Below are 17297 nucleotides of genomic sequence, written 5' to 3'. Positions count from 1 at the left end.
ACTGTTTTCCGTCCGGGTAGGACACATTTTGTAGAAAAGTTGGTTTCAAGTGCTCGTTTTCAAGTCATCAAGTGTGGCCGACAGTCTGCGATTTATATTTATTGAAATTGAAAGTGAATTATGCTGGTAAAGTCAAACGTCACAACAAGTTCTACACCACTCTGGTGACAAACAATTTTTGGCTCATCCACATGGCTGCGCTTTGCAACAACCAATAAATACCGGAAGGCACCCCAAAAAAACAGAGGAAGTGGGAGAACCTATTCAAGTAAGTAAATACATTTTTTAAATGTAAAAAAGCTATGTATTATTAACTAGCTAGCTGGCTATAGTAGGCCACTTTGTAGGCTAACTCAGCTGAGCGTCTAGTAAGGTAGCTAATTGACTTAACACACTGTTTAGCTAAGTGAATTAAATGTCATTAGCTAGCTAACTTACTTTTAGCTAGCTACAGTGAGGGGAAAAAGTATTTGATCGCCTGCTGATTTTGTACGTTTGCCCACTGACAAAGAAATGACCAAATAAACCTACCATTAAAATTATAGACTGAACAGTGAGAGACAGAATAACAACAAAAAAATCCAGAAAAACTAATGTCAAATGTTATAAATTGATTTGCATTTTAATGAGGGAAATAAGTATTTGACCCCTCTGCAAAACATGACTTAGTACCTGGTGGCAAAACCCTTGTTGGCAATCACAGAGGTCAGACGTTTCTTGTAGTTGGCCACCAGGTTTGCACACATCTCAGGAGGGATTTTGTCCCACTCCTCTTTGCAGATCTTCTCCAAGTCATTAAGGTTTCGAGGCTGACGTTTGGCAACTCGAACCTTCAGCTCCCTCCACAGATTTTCTATGGGATTAAGGTCTGGAGACTGGCTAGGCCACTCCAGGACCTTAATGTAGTTCTTCTTGAGCCACTCCTTTGTTGCCTTGGCCGTGTGTTTTGGGTCATTGTCATGCTGGAATACCCATCCACGATCCATTTTCAATGCCCTGGCTGAGGGAAGGAGGTTCTCACCCAAGATTTGACAGTACATGGCTCCGTCAATCGTTCCTTTGATGCGGTGAAGTTGTCCTGTCCCCTTTGCAGAAAAACACCCCCAAAGCATAATGTTTCCACCTCCATGTTTGACGGTGGGGATGGTGTTCTTGGGGTCATAGGCAGCATTCCTCCACCTCCAAACACGGCGAGTTGAGTTGATGCCAAAGAGCTCCATTTTGGTCTCATCTGACCACAACACTTTCACCCAGTTGTCCTCTGAATCATTCAGATGTTCATTGGCAAACTTCAGACGGGCATGTATATGTGCTTTCTTGAGCAGGGGGACCTTGCGGGCGCTGCAGGATTTCAGTCCTTCAAGGCGTAGTGTGTTACCAATTGTTTTCTTGGTGACTATGTTCCCAGCTGCCTTGAGATCATTGACAAGATCCTCCCGTGTAGTTCTGGGCTGATTCCTCACCGTTCTCATGATCATTGCAACTCCACGAGGTGAGATCTTGCATGGAGCCCCAGGCCGAGGGAGATTGACAGTTCTTTTGTGTTTCTTCAATTTGCGAATAATCGCACCAACTGTTGTCACCTTCTCACCAAGCTGCTTGGCGATGGTCTTGTAGCCCATTCCAGCCTTGTGTAGGTCTACAATCTTGTCCCTGACATCCTTGGAGAGCTCTTTGGTCTTGGCCATGGTGGAGAGTTTGGAATCTAATTGATTGATTGCTTCTGTGGACAGGTGTCTTTTATACAGGTAACAAACTGAGATTAGGAGCACTCCCTTTAAGAGTGTGCTCCTAATCTCAGCTCGTTACCTGTATAAAAGACACCTGGGAGCCAGAAATCTTTCTGATTGAGAGGGGGCCAAATACTTATTTCCCTCATTAAAATGCAAATCAATTTATAAAATTTTTGACATGCGTTTTTCAGGATTTTTTTGTTGTTATTCTGTCTCTCACTGTTGAAATAAACCTACCATTAAAATTATAGACTGATCATTTCTTTGTCAGTGGGCAAACATACAAAATCAGCAGGGGATCAAATACTTTTTTCCCCTCACTGTATCTTGATGTAATCATTGTAAATGTAAAACACAATCTCCAAATGCATTTGGAGATAACAGCCATGGAAGAGGGTGAAATTGCAGCTCCAGCTGTCAGTAAAGGTAGAGCGTAGGCATTGATCAGTTCGGTGAAGTATGGAATGGGAGAGTTCTGGTAGCGGCCTGTGCGTGTCATGGGAGTGTTCAGTTTGTGGCAGTTGCGGGTTGCCCGTCTAGTTATTGGCTGTCTCGAAAGTGTTTGTTTTTGTTTTGTATGCTCAAATTAACATATCCTTTTTGTCTAGTTGTAAGATCTCCCATGTGTTTTATTTGATTGGTGGGTGGGGACAGGACGTGTGTCACAAAACAGGAAACGTGTCCTCCATGTGCAGTAGTCTGCATCGGTATTGTGATTACCTCCCTCTTTCTGTCTCTCTCTGTGTGGGGGTGATTTGGGGTGATCTTTGGGGATGCCAAGCACAGAGAAAACCCTCCCCTTTCCACCAACCCACGCTCTCGCCCCCACATTGGAAACTTTAGCAGAACACACGCAACCCACACGTGAGGATGCACAAAAACAGATATGGAAAAACAAGAGACTCCCTCAATAGGGCTGTCAAAAGAATGTGTGTTCTCGGAGGTAAACTAAATAATGCTCAATATCTATTGCTGTTTTCTTCCCATATATTTTGTTGACATTCAGAAGCATTTTAAACATAATAGGAATTGAATGGAGTTGAGTCACCTCTGAATGGAAAAATAACCATCTACGTCGTTGTCACGCCTCACTTGGAGGTCTGGAGAATTTCATATTGCAAAAACTGTTTGAATGGTCCGCTTGCACCCAGCAACAAGATTTTGATTGGATGTTACATTTCAAGAACCCTCCCTCCACACTCCCGTAGAAGGGCAGCTGTGTATTATGTGCATCACTCTTTTCCGTCCGGGTAGGACACATTTTGTATAAAAGTAGGTTTCAAGTGCTCGTTTTCAAGTCATATAATTTATATTTACTGAAAGTGAATTACGCTAGTAAAGTCAAACTTCACAACACGTTCTACACCGCTCTGGTGACAAACACTCGAAAGTGTCTGTTTCTGTGTTGTATGCTCAAATTAACATTTCCTTTTTTCTAGTTGTAAGATTTCCAATGTGTTTTATTTGATAGTTGATATTCTGAAAAAGAGTAACAATGTGAATCCATTTTGTAGCTTATCATATGGCATGCATCGCCAATGCAGCCATAGGCCTACAATATGATGGCATTACTGGCCTTATGGGCATCTGTAATCTGAAGCAGAGAATAGCTAAACTCACACATTTACATGTTTAGCTAGCTATATGTTCTCAATTTAACAATGATACCAGTAGACAATGTATATGAGGAAAACCATATACCAGATTTTGTAGATTCCTTTTAAAGTGCTGACATATCATTTTTTGGGGGCAATTAGGCTACAGGAAATGAACATTACAGGTAACATGAGGCTAATTCTATTTCACTTATGTTGCTCCTACGGCACTAATCTGGTGAGCACTTTTGGACCTCCGCCCAAGCGTGGGGGTGATTTTTGGGGATGCCAATTACAGAGAAAACCCTCCCCTTTCCCCCACCCACGCTCTCACCCCCACATTGAAAACTTTAGCAGAACACACGCAACCCACACGTGAGGATGCACAACAACAAAAAAACAGATCTGGAAAAACAAGAGACTCCCTCAATAGGGCTGTCAAAAGAATGTGTGTTCTCGGAGGTAAACTAAATAATGCTTATATCAATTGTTGTTTTCTTTCCATATTGAGCTGTTTGCTATTTTGTTGACATTCAGAAGCATTTTACACATAATAGGAATTGAATGGTGTTGGGTCAGCTCTGAAATGGAAAATAACCATCTACAGGTCATACAGAAAGTATTCACACTCCTTGACCTTTTCCACATTTTGTTACGTTACAGCCTTATTCTAAAATGGATTCAATTGTCCCCCCCCATCAATCTACAAACAATAACCCATAATGACAAAGCAAAAACAGGTTGAGAAACTTTTGCAAATGGATAAAAAAAGAGGAAATAACCACATTTACATAAGTATTCAGACCCTTTATTCAGTAATTTGTTGAAGCACCTTTGGCAGCGATTACAGCCTCGAGTCTTCTTGGGTTTGACGCTACACGCTTGGCACACCTGTATTTGGGGAGTTTCTCCCATTCTTCTCTGCAGATCCTCTCAAACTCTGTCAGGTTGGATGGGGAGCGTTGCTACACAGCTATTTTCAGGTCTCTCCAGAGTTGTTCAATCGGGTTCAAGTCCGGGCTCTGGCTGGGCCACTCAAGGACATTCAGAGACTTGTCCCGAAGCCACTGCTGGGTTGTCTTGGATGTGTGCATAGGGTCGTTGTCCTGTTGGAAGGTGAACCTTCGCCCCAGTCTAAGGCCCTGAGCACTCTGGAGCAGGTTTTCATCAAGGATCTCTCTGTAATTTGCTCCGTTCATCTTCCCCTCGATCCTGACTAGTCTCCCAGTCCCTGCCGCTAAAAAACATCCTCACAGCACCATGCTTCACTGTAGGGATGGTCCCAGGTGTCCACAGAGGAACTCTGCCAGAGTGACCATCGGGGTCTTGGTCACCCCCTGACCAAGGCCCTTCTCCCCTGATTGCTCAGTTTGGCCAGGTGGGCAGCTCTAGGAAGAGTCTTGGTGGTTCCAAACTTCTTCCATTTAAGAATGATGGAAGCCACTGTGTTCTTGGGGAACTTTTTTTTGGTACCCTTTGCCAGATCTCTGCTTCGACACAATCCTGTCTCGGAGCTCTATGGACAATTCCTTCGACCTCATGGCTTGGTTTTTGCTCTGACATGCATTGTCAACTGTGGGACCTTATATAGACAGGTGTGTGCCTTTCCAAATCATGTCCAATCAATTAAATTTACCACAGATGGACTCCAATCAAGTTGTAGAAACATCTCAAGGATGATCAATGGAAACAGGATGCACCTGAGCTCAATTTAGATTCTCATAGCAAAGGGTCTGAATACTTATGTAAATAAGGTATTTCTGTTTTACATTTTTTATTAAATTTGCAAATATTTCTAAAAACCTGTTTTTGCTTTGTCATTATGGGGTATTGTGTGTAGATTGATAGGGAAAAATAATTTCATCAATTTTAGTATGAGGCTATAACCTAACAAAATGTGGAAAAAGTGAAGGGGTCTGAATACTTTCTGAATGCATTGTAGATAACAGCCATGGAAGAGGGTGAAATTGCAGCTCCAGCTGTCAGTAAAGGTAGAGCGTAGGCATTGATCAGTTCAGTGAAGTATGGAATGGGAGAGTTCTGGTAGCGGCCTGTGCGTGTCATGGGAGTGTTCAGTTTGTGGCAGTTGCGGGTTGCCCGTCCAGTAATCTGCTGTCTCGAAAGTGTCTGTTTTTGTGTTGTATGCTCAAATTAACATTTCCTTTTTGTCTAGTTGTAAGATCTCCCATGTGTTTTATTTGATTGTTACTCTTTTTCAGAATATCAACTATGTGAATCCATTTTGTAGCCAATGCAGCCATAGGCCTACAATATGATGGCATTACTGGCCTTATGGGCATCTGTAATCTGAAGCAGAGAATAGCTAAATTCACACATTTACATGTTGAGCTAGCTATATGTTCTCAATTTAAAATGATACCAGTAGACAATGTATATGAGGAAAACCATATACCAGATTTTGTAGATTCCTTTTAAAGTGCTGACATTTTAGTTAGTTAGGCTACAGGAGATAAACATTGCAGGTAACGTATGAGGTTAATTTTATTTCACTTATGTTGCTCCTACGGCACTAATCTGGTGAGCACCTTTGGAGCTCCACCCAAGCAAGGCATTTGATTGGTTTGATGTATTGCGAGGCGTCACTGATTTACAACGGGTTCCGATCCCTCGGAAAACCCAAAATGGTTCTCCAGTAGATTAAGAAAGGTTCATCCTTTGTTTAAAAATGTCCTTTTTAAAGTATCGCCCTTTCTTAAAACAAGCCATACAAAGCTGGTTACAATTTAAGTTTTATCCTCCAGAAAAGATACAACAAATATTACATAAATGTTATGGTTAAACTCAAATATTCTGACTAATAAAAAAACGATTATTTATTGAAATTGTTTTTTTAATTGTATTATATTTATTAAATGATATTATGAATATAAAACGGTGGAGTTGTCACATATGCAGCTATCGAAAATATATGGGAATGTCTGCTCAATCCAAACTTACAACCAATTGATTGCAGCATTATCACAAAAATGGAGGAGGCAAGCGGAAAAGGGAGAAGGTAGGGAACTTGTTTGCCTGCTATATATTAAAGATACAAATTGGCTGAAAGGAACTGGCATAAATAAAAGTGAATTTGTGGAACTTCTTTCCTTCTTAATGCGTTTGAGCCAATCAGTTGTGTTGTGACAAGGTAGGGGTGGTATACAGAAGATAGCCCTATTTGGTAAAATACCAAGTCCATATTATGGCAAGAACAGCTCAAATAAGCAAAGAGAAATGACAGTCCATCATTACTTTAAGACATGAAGGTCAGTCAATCCAGAACATTTCAAGATCTTTGAAAGTTTCTTCAACTGCAGTCGCAAAAACCATCAAGCGCTATGATGAAACTGGCTCTCATGAGGACAACCACAGGAAAGGAAGACCCAGAGTTACCTCTGCTGCAGAGGATAAGTTCATTAGAGTTACCAGCCTCAGAAATTGCACCCCAAATAAATGCTTCAGAGTCCAAGTAAAAGACACACCTCAACATCAACTGTTCAGAGGAGACTGTGTGAATCAGGCCTTCATGGTCGAATTGCTGAAAAGAAACCACTACTAAAGGACACCAATAATAAGAAGGGACTAGCTTGGGCCAAGAAACACAAGCAATGGACATTAGACTGGTGGAAATCTGTCCTTTGGTCTGATACGTCCAAATATGAGATTTTTGGTTCCAACCGCCGAGTCTTTGTGAGACGCAGAGTAGGTGAACGGATGATCTCCACGTGTGGTTCCCACCATGAAGCATGGAGGAGGAGGTGTGATGGTGCGTTTCTGGTGACACTGGCTGTGATTTATTTAGAATTCAAGGCACACTTAACCAGCATGGCTACCACAGCATTCAGCAGCAATATGCTATCCCATCTGGTTTGCGCTTAGTGGCATCTATCATTTGTTTTTCAACAGGACAATGACCCAACACACCTCCAGGCTGTGTAAGGGCTATTTGACCAAGAAGGAGAGTGATGGAGTGCTGCATCAGATGACTTGGCCTTCACAATCACCCGACCTCAACCCAATTAAGATGGTTTGGGATGAGTTGGACTGCAGAGTGAAGGAAAAGCAGCCAACAAGTGCTCATCATATGTGGGAACGCTTTCAAGACTGTTGGAAAAGCATTCCAGGTGAAGCTGGTTGAGAGAATGCCAAGAGTGTACAAAGCTGTCAACGGCAACGGGTAGCTACTTTGAGGAATCTAAAATATATTTTGATTTGTTTAACTCTTTTTTGGTTACTACATGATTCCATATGTGTTATTTCATAGTGTTGATGTCTTCACTATTATTCTACAATGTAGAAAATAGTAAAAATAACGAAAAACCCTTGGATGGGTTCAACAAAATAAATATGATAATAATAATAATGAGGTTCTTTTCATTTTATTTCACTTATGTTGCTCCTACGGCACTAATCTGGTGAGCACCTTTGGAGCTCCACCCAAGCAAGGCATTTGATTGGTTTGATGTGTTGCGAGGCGACACTGATTTCACCGGGTTCCGATCCGTCTTTAGCTGATTTCTGCAATGGAACTTCCCCAGGCTTACTGTTCACAGAAGCCTGGTTCGCGACGAGGCTAGCGTGGAGCTAACCCATCACTTCTATCGGCTTTATGTAAACGTTCCACATTATGAAAATTGCTATTGTGCATGAGCAGGAATACAAAAGACTACCGCTAGAATGACTGTCAGAACCTTTTCAGTTGAAATACAACGAAGAAAATCCTATAATTCCGATCTCAATCACATCCATTGCATATGTGCATACATGCATTTGTCAAATGAAATGTAAAAGCAACTCATTTTTAATTAATGTGGGATGTATGGGAGCGTCAGAAGTGCACTGGGGCGGCAGGTAGCCTATAGGTTAAAATGTTGCTGGTTCGAGTCTCCGAGCCGACTAGGTGAAACATCTGCCAATGTGCCCTTGAGCAAGGCACTTAACCCTAATCGCTCCTGTAAGGCACTCTGGAGAAGAGTATTGACTAAAATGTAAATGTACTGTACCTGTGGCTGTAACGCACTGCAATGATGAGGCCCAACTGTAGGTGAGAAAAACAACAGACACACTGTAAGAACTCTACACAGAACAGTGCTGATGCTACATGCCTTTATCTGTAGGTACAGCTTCAGTGCAAAATCATATCCACATTTCTTTTGTGTAAAGTTCTTACAGTTCCAAAAACAAAACCATAAGCTTAAATATGAAACTGTGTTTATTTGAAACTGTCTATGGACCATAATGTATTATTTTATTTCACTTCAAAGACAGCTGCAAACTTTGTACAGGTTCAAATACTAAGTTACTGTGACCCACAGCCTATAAAAACACTGATAAGATCAGTCCAAAAGAACACCATAGACATAATCTGGGCCAAATCTATTAACAGCTCTGATTTCTAAGCTAATAACAGTCCATCATATTTTGAAGCAGCCAGATCTGTTTTAGCAACTCATTCAGAGTATGACAATTCTATTTTTGCAACCATCCAACATCACCAAAGGGTCACCTACGGTCAGAGCTTTGTATGATTGTCTCTTGGTTACCCTCCAGACTTGGGACACAACCTGGAATTCTGTCCAGTCATTGGGTACACACAGCAGACTATGACGCCAACCCATCTGGCCTAGATTTACCCAGACTGAGGCCCATAATCCACTCAAACTGCAGCTGACTGAGCTGATTTCTCTCATTAGAATAGCATGTAGAATATAAAAGATGGTGTGACAAAGGCAGTGTTATGCTTTGTCCCTATGACGGTGTTGAGGGAGGTAACGTAAATCAAGACTGCCCTCTAGCTGTCACTAACCATCACAGTAAGATGGTAAACATGGTTAAAGCTAAAGAGAGCTAATCAGTTGACATACACTAGCCTAAATCATAATGCACATGGCCTTGTAAACTCACCTTCATGGCAGCTATGGCCTGGACAGTGAGCCCCAGCCTGGTAGGGGTGAGAGCTGCCAACATGGCGTTAAAACGTTTGCTCTTGTTCTGGACAGGAGAAGAGTACAGCCCATCTGCCGACACACAGCCAAACCTGGAGCAGGAGGGTCATAAAACACATTGATGCTGCATACTGTACACAGCTAGGAATAATTTAAGTGAGGACGTATTCCAATGATGTCTGGAATGCATTCATCTTCCAAAGGCAGTTATAGAGAACTGTTTAATGACCCGGCAGTGGAGCACATGTTACAGTCCACTCACTTGCTGAGTAGGTTCGTCCTCGGTATCCTGACATTGTCGAATATCAAGATGCCATTGTCAACCCCGTGTAAGCCTGTGACAACACACACAGCATGGCTAAGTTCCAAATGTTCAATGAAGATCCACATATTAATACACAACGGTGTGCATTTGTGACAAGAATGATTGTCTCACCGCATCATATTCATGTATTTGTCATACAGTTGGAAGAAGAACACTGCTTAGATGAAAAACAGGCCATTGAAAACTTGCTACCTTCTTTGTGCTTCATGTCAATGGCTGTCACTCCAGGGTTCATGACTCCATGCCGGTCTCGGATTGGAACAATAAAACAGTGAGGACCTATGGGGATGAATAAAACATTTTAAACACACATTAGTAAATGCACAGGGGCTGCTGCTAAACACAATCCATAGCAGACAGACTGTTGTATTGAGTGAGTCCCACCTTGGGAATCTCCATTGATGATGAGCTGAGCGAACACAGAGGCGTAATTCCCCTTCATGGAGTTTCCGATGTACATCTTCTGGGCATCCTCACACGGTGTGTGGATGATGAACTCCTGAAGGCCGAAAGAGGAATGGATAACTAAATATGATGATATCGATGCTACTTCTGGACTCCATGAGTACAGGGATCAGTAAAGAAAGGCATGAAACACAGACGAAGAGGGAACATACTGTATGTACTAGATATGACCTGCACATTTCACATACATATTGTTGTAGTTGTGTAACACAATATGATCTAGTCCACTGTGTTACGGACCACGTACAACAGACTATCATTTGGGGTATATTGTCCTCCTTATGATTCACTGTAACTAAAGTGGAAATTCATCCTAACCCAACTGACTGGTACAGTTGGTCCATGTTGAGTGGTGAAAAGAGGTCGCTGCCGTGTTGAACCAAACGACTGTCCATCAGTTCAGAATTCCGCATTACCTCAATGGTGTCACTTGATTGGCGAGTGTGTTACGCATGTTATTAAGCTGACCTGTGTAGATGGCTCGTAGCAGGCCTCTGTAAGGATTCCCCGGACGTTACTCCCATGACCCCTCTCTGTCATGGCAAACATCCCAGTGAACTCCGAATCCTGACAATAGTTACACCCAGTCATTCAACCAAAACAATTAGGATGATGATTTGACAAAGAGTTCAAAATTAAAGGCTAAATCCATTGTTGTATCAGATAAATAACAACATCCAATGGCAATATGTGCTGTGGATGAATGAATGTGTATTGCGGAAAAAGCTATATACAAGTGCATGCATGGTAAGAATGTAACGACAAGAGGCAGACATTGAACAAAAGCTGTATATTACTTTTATCTTATATTACTATTATCTGTTATATTACTTTGCATGTGAGCTGTGTGAGAGGCAGTGGACACATACCGTAACCGGGAGATACCATTTTTTCTTCTGACCAGGGCTTCCAAGGTTTGTGACTGCACCACCAAACAAGCCACAGACAACACCCAACTGTGGACCAGAGGGGAGAACACCAAACAGCACTGTACAGACAGCGTGTACACACAGCTGACACAATGTAATCATACATGAATTTGGTTATGTAAATAAATGCCTATGACAAGCAGTGTGTGTGTTGGAGAAGTCAATTAGCATACCTTTACTCCAGTGGACATATCTGCAGAGCATATCAGTTCTGTGATACCCAAGCTCTTGGCTATGAAGCCTGGTTGTTTCTCTTTCATCTAAAACCCCTCAAGACATAAAAACTCAGTTTCATAACTGAACAACACCCAGACAAACAGTTGCAATGAGTGAGGTGTAAAATTGGTATCAGTTGAGGGGTGCAAGACTGAATTTGTTCACCTGATCTTTGAGGTGTTGTCGCATTAGTGGCCTCGTTAAGATATACTCCAGTCTCTCCACCGTCAAATCTCTATTCTGGTCCAACGTGAGACCATAACTGCAGAATAAAGATGTATTACATTTTAGTATGTGACACAACTTAACATGAACATTGAACTGAAAATGAACATCGCAGCGGGGAAATTAGCTTTTTTTTTATCCAGATGTTGCGCGCAAAGCGCAACAGCTGGCAGCCGCACAAGCCCTTTTCATAAAGCGGTGGCATCGTGACATGATTTGCCAACCGCTGAAAACTGTAGATAGATACGTAAAAGAGCATGTCCTTAAACCTTAGCTACCACAGGATTAAGTCGTGATGATCAACATATGATAGAAAAGTTGGATAAAACCACCAGTAAGAGATCACGAACCTGCTAGTTCGAAAGGGCTCGCCTTGGGATATTTCTTCACGAATATGATCTTTGGTTTCCCAAAATTCACCATCGAGGTATCTTGCAAGACTACTTGGAGTAGATTTGTCAGCCATTGATGTCTCATATGGCCTCTCTTGTTGGGAAATATCCATTGTCAAACGGAGCACACAGAGCACAACCAGACACAACTGAAGACTGTCACTTTCACAGTCAACTTCCGCGTCCGGATGATGTCACTCGATGTGTAGCTGAAACGTGTACAAAATGATACATGGTTGCGATTACACAGGCAGCCCAATTCTGATAGTTTTCCACTAATTGCTCTTTTGACCAATCATCAGATCTTTTCACATTAGATCTTTTTCAGAGCTGATCTGATTCCTCAAAACACCAATTTGTGTTCTTTTTTGTATTGGGCTGTGTACACGCAGCAGTATCATATGTTTTTAAAAAAATGTAAAATGTCTTTGTCAGCAAAATGAGAGAAAAGTGTTTGAGACAGACATGTAATGTTTATACATGCCCAGAACTTGCTCATAAATATTTATGATGTAGTGTACGTGTATAGGTAAATGGGAAAAATGTAATCAACGATTCAATGAGTAAAAATATATTTGCATGTAATGCACTGCATCATTTAATTAATGTCTCATCATAAAGTGCACTGAAACCAAGTCTGAAACCCAGGAATTTAAATTCAATTATGTTGTGTGACTTACACTCACTAGATGTCAGCAGAGGATAGACTATAGCCAAAAAAACTGCAAACACTTGAGTAAATGAGGGATATAAAGTATATTGAAAGCAGGTGCTTCCATACAGTTGTGGTTCCTGATTTAATTAAGCAATTAACATCCCTGGGCAGGTCATTATTTAGACTACCATGGCCTGCCCCCATAAAATGTAAACCACCTCAGTCACCAGAGCTCAACCCAGCTGAACACTTATGGGACATTCTCGAGCTGTGCCTGAGACAGCGGTTTCCACCACCATCAACAAAGCACAAAATGTATCGCGGAAGAATGGTGTTGCATCCCTCCAATAGAGTTCCAGACACTTGTAGAATCTATGCCAAGGCGCATTGAAGCTGTTCTGGCTCGTGGAGGCTCAACACCCTATTAAGGTGCTTTATGTTGGTGTTTCCTTTATTTTGGCAGTTACCTGTAGTATATGGTAGACTATGTAAATGCAGAGGTAGGTCTACTCTCTATGTTACAAAAACGGTATTATTTTAACATGGTATTTCTTGAGCTACTAAAATAAATGTATGTATGTGTAATGCTTGACTGTCCACAGTTGATATTAATAGATTGATTATCTGATTGATTGACCAATTAACAGGGTGGTTGATTAACAAATATCTAGATATGTAGCTAGTAAAGATGCTTAGGCTTCATTTACACAGGCAGTCCAATTAAGATATGTTGCCAATTATTTGCATATCTGATACCACAAGAGGCTGGTGGCACCTTAATTGGGGAGGACGTGCACGTGGTAATGGCTGGAGCGACATAGGTGGAACGGTATCGACAACATCTAACACATGGTTTCCATTCACTCCGTTCCAGTCATTATTATGAGCCGTCCTTCCTTCAGCAGCCTCCACTGTCTGATACAAATCAAATGTATTTGTCACATACACATGGTTAGCAGGTGTTAATGCAAGTGTAGCGAAATGCTTGTGCTTCTAGTTCCGACCATGCAGTAATATCTAACAAGTAATCTACCAATTCCACAACAACTACCTTGTACACACAAGTGTAAAGGAATGAATACGAATATGTACATAAAAATATATAAATGAGTGATGGCCAAACGGCGTAGGCAAGGTGTAATAGATGGTATGGAGTACAGTATATACATATGAGATGAGTATTGTAGGGTATGAAAACATATAAAGCGGCATTGTTTAAGGTGGCTAGTGATACATTACATCAGGATGGCATAGAGTACAGTATATACATATGAGATGAGTAATGTAGGTTATGAAAACATTATATAAAGTGGCATTGTTTAAGTGGCTAGTGATACATCTAATACATCAAGATGGCAAGATGCAATAGATGGTATAGCGTACATATACATATGAGATGAATAATGTAGGTTATGTAAACATTATCTAATATAAATAATATAAAGTGGCAAGTGATAAATTGATTACATCAATTTTCCCATTATTAAAGGAGCTTGAGTTGAGTCAGTATGTTGGCAGCAGCCACTCAATGTTAGTGATGGCTGTTTAACAGTCTGATGGCCTTGAGATAGAAGCTGTTTTTCAGTCTCTCGGTTCCAGCTTTGATGCACCTGTACTGACCTCGCCTTCTGGATGATAGCGGGGTGAACAGGCAGTGGCTCGGGTGGCTGTTGTCCTTGATGATCTTTTTGGCCTTCCTGTGACATCAGGTGCTGTAGGTGTCCTGGAGGGCAGGTAGTTTGCCCCCGGTGATGGGTTGTGCAGACCTCACTACCATCTGGAGAGCCTTCCGGTTATGGGCGGAGCAGCTGCCGTACCAGGCGGTGATACAGCCCGACAGGATGCTCTCGATTGTGCATCTGTAAAGGTTTGTGAGTGTTTTTGGTGACAAGCCGATTTCTTCAGCCTCCTGAGGTTGAAGAGGTGCTGCTGCGCCTTCTTCACCACACTGTCTGTGTGGGTGGACCATTTCAGTTTGTCCGTGATGTGTACGCCAGGGAACTTAAAACTCTCCACCCTCTCCACTACTGTCCCATCAATGTAGATAGGGGGCTGCTCCCTCTGCTGTTTCCTGAAGTCCACGATCATCTCCTTTGTTTTGTTGACATTGAGTGTGAGGTTATTTTCCTGACACCACACTTCGAGGGCCCTCACCTCCTCCCTGTAGGCCGTCTCGTTGTTGTTGGTAATCAAACCTAGCACTGTTGTGTCGTCTGCAAACTTGATGATTGACTTGGAGGCGTGCATGGCCACACAGTCGTGGGTGAACAGGGAGTACAGGAGAGGGCTGAGAACGCACCCTTGTGGGGACCCAGTGTTGAGGATCAGCGGGGTGGAGATGTTGTTACCTACCCTCACCACCTGGGGGCGGCCCATCAGGAAGTCCAGGACCCAGTTGCACAGGGCGGGGTTGAGACCCAGGGTCTCGAGCTTAATGACGAGTTTGGAGGGTACTATGGTGTTAAATGCTGAGCTGTAATCGATGAACAGCATTTTTACATAGGTATTCCTCTTGTCCAGATGGGTTAGGGCAGTGTGCAGTGTGATGGCGATTGCATCGTCTGTGGACCTATTGTGGCGGTAAGCAAATTGGAGTGGGTCTAGGGTGTCAGGTAGGGTGGTGATATGGTCCTTGACTAGTCTCTCAAAGCCCTTCATGATGACGGAAGTGAGTGCTACAGGGCGGTAGTCATTTAGCTCAGTTACCTTAGCTTTCTTGGGAACAGGAACAATGGTGGCCCTCTTGAAGCATGTGGGGACAACAGACTGGGATAAGGATTGATTGAATATGTCTGTAAACACACCAGCCAGCTGGTCTGCGCATGCTACCTATCTGATCTTTTGCATAATGTGTAAACAGCAATAACAAAAAACATGGAATCTGATCTTTTGACTTCCGATTCATACTGCCTCCATATGTGGATCTGAATCCTGATCCTCCATATGCTGTCTCTGTCTGGATGCTCAGATGTGATTATTGTTTTTGCTCTAACCGTTTAAAAAAAAAAAAATTAAGCAACAGTGACAGGAAATGAGCATTGCATCTGTGTGCTACCAGAGATCTGTATATAATGAGATGCTCATGTCTCCAGCTTAACAATGGGAGTCGTTGTCTTAAAGGCGGGAAGGCAGGTGACAAGCTTAGGTCCAAAATAAGCTCATAGAAACGCATTGGGCTTATTTTGGCGAGAGTGAAACCTCTCGCTTTGCCTCTTCCTCTCTGGTGCTACTTCAGAGGTTACATCAGTGTGAATGTGCACATCAGATATCGGTCACATGTAAAACTGAGTGTGTAGATCAGATATAGAAAGAAAATAACATTTGGGTTCTTAGGGTGGCTGTGTAAACACAGCCTTAGTCCCACGTTATGTAAGTATCAATGGCAAACAACTAAAACATTATCAATAACAGGTAGCCTACAGTGCATTTGAACATTTTTGTTCTATATTGTACCGACTGGTTATAGACATTCTTTTCACTAAATCAAAACGGGTTTCACGGATAATGGAAATGATCAACTAAGGGAAGAAATGGTGCCATCCCCAGTGTATGCCCTCATACAGCATAGATATCATAGACAATGTATACCGTGTCTATGGTGAAAATCGCAATATATACCATATCTATGGTGAATATCGCAATGTGTGTGTATATATATACACACACACTGTATGTATGGTGAATCAGTAGGCTACCATAGTCTCAGTTTTTGAAAATTCCATGTTTTGATTGTCACTCTTTACAATTAAGGATTTATGGAACGTTTTACTTTAAATTTACAGACGGTCTCATCTTGGTCACCTTTTCCAAATGGAATAATTCTATTTGCTTTGAATCTAGTATTGTATGCATTGCAATCCAAGGGTTTTATTGCGTGCAACCTGTCACATTGCTGGTCTGCAGTAAAGTAGGTTACCATATGATCTCAAAGGTGTTCTAGCAAGGACTTTGAGCATATGATTATTATAGTTTGTCATGTGGCATGTCATTCGTAGAACTAGACTTTTTGACACATATTCCATTACTCTGAACTGAAAAGTACAACATCTTGCACAGGTTGCTGTTGGCACCTTAATTGGGGAGGACACGCACTTAGTAATGGCTGGAGCGGAATAAGTGGAATGGTATCAATATCAAACACATAGTTTCCGTGTGTTTGACATTCCATTCCAGCCATTTATGAGTCGTTTGCCCCTCAGTAGCCTACACTGACATCTTGAAATACTGTAAAATGCATACAAGGAGGCAGATATCAATTAACCAACTTTAATCAACACAGTGATATAAAAACAAGGATTACAAGATTAAAAAATCTATCATGATGTCTGTCATTGTCATGTCTACTTTTTCTCATGCAGTGGAGACTGGTGGGAGGAGCTATAAGAGAACAGGCTCACTGTAATGGCTGGAATGGAACTAATGGAACTGTATCAAACATATGGAAGCCATGTTTGACTCTGTTACATATAATCCATTACAAGGAGCCCATCCCTCTATAGCTCCTCCCACCAGACTCATGTCACACTTTCACAAAAATGCCCTTCAATAGCTCCAATGTAGGATAGCCAAGTGGAATAAAGTGTTTCTGTAGTAACAAGTGTTGCACCACCAAATTCCTCATTGTGAATGTCAGTTTAGCTACTGCATACCAGCCTGCCTGTTGAGGTTGAACTTCCCTGTCAGTGTTTCCCTTGTGTCCTGTCTCAGCTTAGTAAGTGTTTGTCCAGTCTGCTGTCTACTTGCAGTACAGGTCATACTTTAGTTTGGCCCCCAGCGTAGTCCCTGCCAGGTGCTTCTTGAATGCTGTGTCCATCTCC

At 41.9% G+C, this 17297-nt stretch overlaps 1 protein-coding gene across 1 annotated transcript in view; it reads right to left on the bottom strand.

Moving 5' to 3' along the window:
* The window catches only part of acoxl (acyl-CoA oxidase-like), a 47701-nt gene extending 35673 nt beyond the window's left edge, over positions 1–12028 (bottom strand). The window contains exons 1-10 of the mRNA XM_014154849.2: positions 11784–12028; positions 11374–11470; positions 11166–11252; positions 10933–11019; positions 10532–10630; positions 9983–10097; positions 9791–9877; positions 9536–9608; positions 9233–9365; positions 8332–8366 (exon numbers count right to left, since the gene is read on the bottom strand). Coding sequence (XP_014010324.1) covers positions 8332–8366; positions 9233–9365; positions 9536–9608; positions 9791–9877; positions 9983–10097; positions 10532–10630; positions 10933–11019; positions 11166–11252; positions 11374–11470; positions 11784–11938 — 968 coding nt within the window. The 5' untranslated portion in view covers positions 11939–12028. The remainder of the gene's footprint in view (positions 1–8331; positions 8367–9232; positions 9366–9535; positions 9609–9790; positions 9878–9982; positions 10098–10531; positions 10631–10932; positions 11020–11165; positions 11253–11373; positions 11471–11783) is intronic.
* Between the last annotated feature and the right edge of the window lie 5269 nt (positions 12029–17297).

The sequence above is a fragment of the Salmo salar genome, chromosome ssa18 (genome assembly GCF_905237065.1).
Source record: "Salmo salar chromosome ssa18, Ssal_v3.1, whole genome shotgun sequence".
Lineage (NCBI taxonomy): Eukaryota > Metazoa > Chordata > Actinopteri > Salmoniformes > Salmonidae > Salmo > Salmo salar.
This window is presented reverse-complemented; position numbering and strand designations above follow the sequence as displayed.